This window comes from Aulonocara stuartgranti (genome assembly GCF_965226115.1).
Source record: "Aulonocara stuartgranti genome assembly, chromosome: 6".
Lineage (NCBI taxonomy): Eukaryota > Metazoa > Chordata > Actinopteri > Cichliformes > Cichlidae > Aulonocara > Aulonocara stuartgranti.
This window is the reverse complement of record NC_138944.1, coordinates 23,283,192-23,286,132: the sequence shown is the minus strand read 5'-3', so window position 1 is coordinate 23,286,132 and position 2,941 is coordinate 23,283,192. Positions and strand designations below refer to the sequence as shown.

Sequence of the window (2,941 nt, the reverse complement as noted above, 5' to 3'; positions counted from 1 at the left end):
AAAGAATGTAAACAAAAAGCTTGCCATCTCTCATAAAAGATGGACGTGTCACCAAGTCGTGTGAGAAGCGCCGGGAACAAACGGGGGGACTCCGTCTCCAAAAGATCTCCCCTGAACTTGGCGGAACAGCCTATTAAAGGCTTACTTAATTACTCTAATGACACTGGACAGGCCTTAAAACTCGGACCGGGCTTGGATGAGAGTTAAGATCGCTTGCTGGGATTTGTAAACAGGCGATCGTGTGAGAAACGCGAGTTGGAAGAAAAAGCGATTCTTTTTTTCGCCGGCTTTGTTTTCAGTGCGCACAGTGCGCCCCGCCGGATCAGCCGATCCCAGCGCTCAGTTCTTATTTCCCGCCTGGGTTGTTACTATGCAAATAATATTCCAAAAGTAATCACGTGTCTTTTGAACAGCCACGTGGATTAACAAAGCAGGTTTGCCCCCCTGCTAGCCTATGGCTTTAGATTTTTACTATTTCTTTAACTGATCCTAAATGCACACATTTACCCAATGCATGTCTCTAATCCCATGGAATAATTTACACCATGAATGCGACAGTCCCTTGGATGGATCCTTTATAAAGGACAGCTTTCTGCTCAAACCTCAGTCTTCTCCTTCACCTTCCAGACCAGGACATCTCTACAGCTTCGAGCTAAATTCATTTTTAAGACGTTTATCAGGGATTCGTTGATGGCATCTAAAATGAAAGACAGGAAGGTATGCGCTCCCTGTGCGCTCGGCATTTTGAGGACAGAAATAATTTGGAACCTGGCACTTTTAAAGACTTTTGAGTACACTGTTGGAATTATTTGCTTCTCTATATAGCCTACAGCTAAAAGTGTAAAACTGCTATCTTCCGGACTTTTCACTTTAGAGGAGTAAAACGCTTTTGTGCATCTCCATGTGGCGCGCATTAAAGAGAAGCCTAACTTCTGTTGAGGTGAAAGACCATATTATGCAGTTCGGCAGTATCTGGTGGCAGCAGTGTGAACACATTTATCACAAACCTTTATAATCTGTTACACTCGTTAAACGATAGTCAGAGTATCGTTTACTTGTCTCAGAGATAACGAATTTGTCCAGAGCGCAGGTGGCCGCTGCGCGCTCCTGGAGCAGCACAGCGCGCGACGCGCAAAACCCGCCAGGATTTGTAGCTCTTCTTAGGATCTCTTCCACATTATTTCGTATTATTTTGAAAATTGTGGGATTTCCTTTCTAAAAAAAAATAGCTTGTTTAGGACCGTAAAAGGGCGGCAATACAACGATTCCGTTTACTCATGATATCTCTTTCCCTGTTTTCACAGAGAACTCCAATCTCCCACAAAGTCATCGAGAAAAGAAGACGGGACCGCATTAATCGTTGCCTGAACGAACTGGGAAAAACAGTTCCAATGGCGTTGGCTAAACAGGTACTGTGAAATGTATCGCATATTTATTGTTGACTAGCTTTATTATATAACATCTAAAATGACAAATAAAAAAGTTAATAGGGCAGTCCAGTCTTCTATATATGTAAACATTTTAAAATGTTTTTAAAAATAATTTTAACGATTCATTTTTTCTCAGAATTCTGGAAAACTAGAGAAAGCTGAAATCTTGGAGATGACGGTCCAGTACCTGCGAGCGCTCCACTCAGCGGACTTTCCCCGCGGGAGAGAGAAAGGTCAGTGAAGTCTTGTACTTTACGCATGACATTGCCATCGTCCTCTCAGCTAAGTTAATAGCTTCAAACGTGCTGGTCGTGTAAAATTTGGCAGACTTTATTTTTTTAATGTATGTTTCACCGCATGCCCAGTTTTACGCACCAGAATGAGCCACAAAAACCACGAAGTGGTTGTTCAACATGTCACCCGCAGGGTTCTAACCAGCACTTATTTTGGCTAATTTCAGGCGAACTACTTGCTGAATTTGCAAACTACTTCCACTACGGATACCACGAGTGTATGAAGAACTTGGTGCACTACCTGACCACAGAGGATAGAGCTGAAACCAAAGACATCAAGTACGCAAGGATCCTCGCCTTTTTACAATCAAAGTCCCGTGTGGTCACCGAGCCTGTGTTCGGCTCTGTCGGCGCGATGCCAGAACCGTCTGAATATCTCAGCCAGCTGCATTCCTCCCCGGAGCACCAAAACCACAGCCCCAGTGACTCCGTGTACCAACAGAGTCCACCGGGACACTTCTCGTGGCACAGCTCAGCCCGCAGTCCAGGCATCTCATACCCAACAGTGCCACTCTCTGCCCACACACAACAGCACGGTGGATACTTGTCGCCGGTACCGGGACTCGATCACCACTATTTCAACTTCATCGGGCACACGCACGCAAATACGTTTAGTTTGCACAATGCGCAACACGCCATGTAAATAGCCCTGTTTTATGTTTTTTATTTATGCATATGGATCATGTAAATGTTGTGAATAAATAGAGTATTTCTGCCTAAAATACTGCTTGTTTTGTTATCATTACACTTACATTAGGTGAGCAAGAGGGCCCAAATCTCCGAATAAAGCAACACACACACACACACACACACACACACACACACAGAGAGAGAGAGAGAGAGAGAGAGAGAGAGAGAGAGAGAAAGAGAGACATAGCAGGATAAACCACAACTCTGGGAAAAGACTTTTACAAAAGAAAGGGGAAAGGGTTCATTTTTAGCAGTTTGTGATTTCCCTACATTGCCTGAACAGAGAAGAACTACTAGAAGTATACAAAAACAGCATGCTACAAACTTTTTTTTCCTGGTATATTTAAACAAAAGTTAAGTAAAATTTGACTGGAGTAGATTTGAGAGTAAATTGTGTCATTTGGACATGAGAGAGCTTGGTGACACACAAGTCTGAAGTGCTCTTGATATGAGCTAAACTAAACTGAAAAATGTATCCACAGAATAGCTTTGAGTATAAATCCCAGGCTAGGATCTGTGGCTGTGACA

General features: G+C 43.3%; 1 protein-coding gene across 1 annotated transcript; it reads left to right on the top strand.

Annotated features, from left to right (window-relative positions):
• Positions 1-549: 549 nt before the first annotated feature.
• helt (helt bHLH transcription factor) lies at positions 550-2,366 on the top strand (the record flags this gene model as incomplete). Its single annotated transcript, XM_082537568.1, has 4 exons — positions 550-717; positions 1,305-1,409; positions 1,567-1,663; positions 1,891-2,366. The coding sequence occupies 4 exons, from the start codon at positions 550-552 to the stop codon at positions 2,364-2,366; spliced, it is 846 nt and encodes a 281-aa protein (XP_082393694.1).
• Between the last annotated feature and the right edge of the window lie 575 nt (positions 2,367-2,941).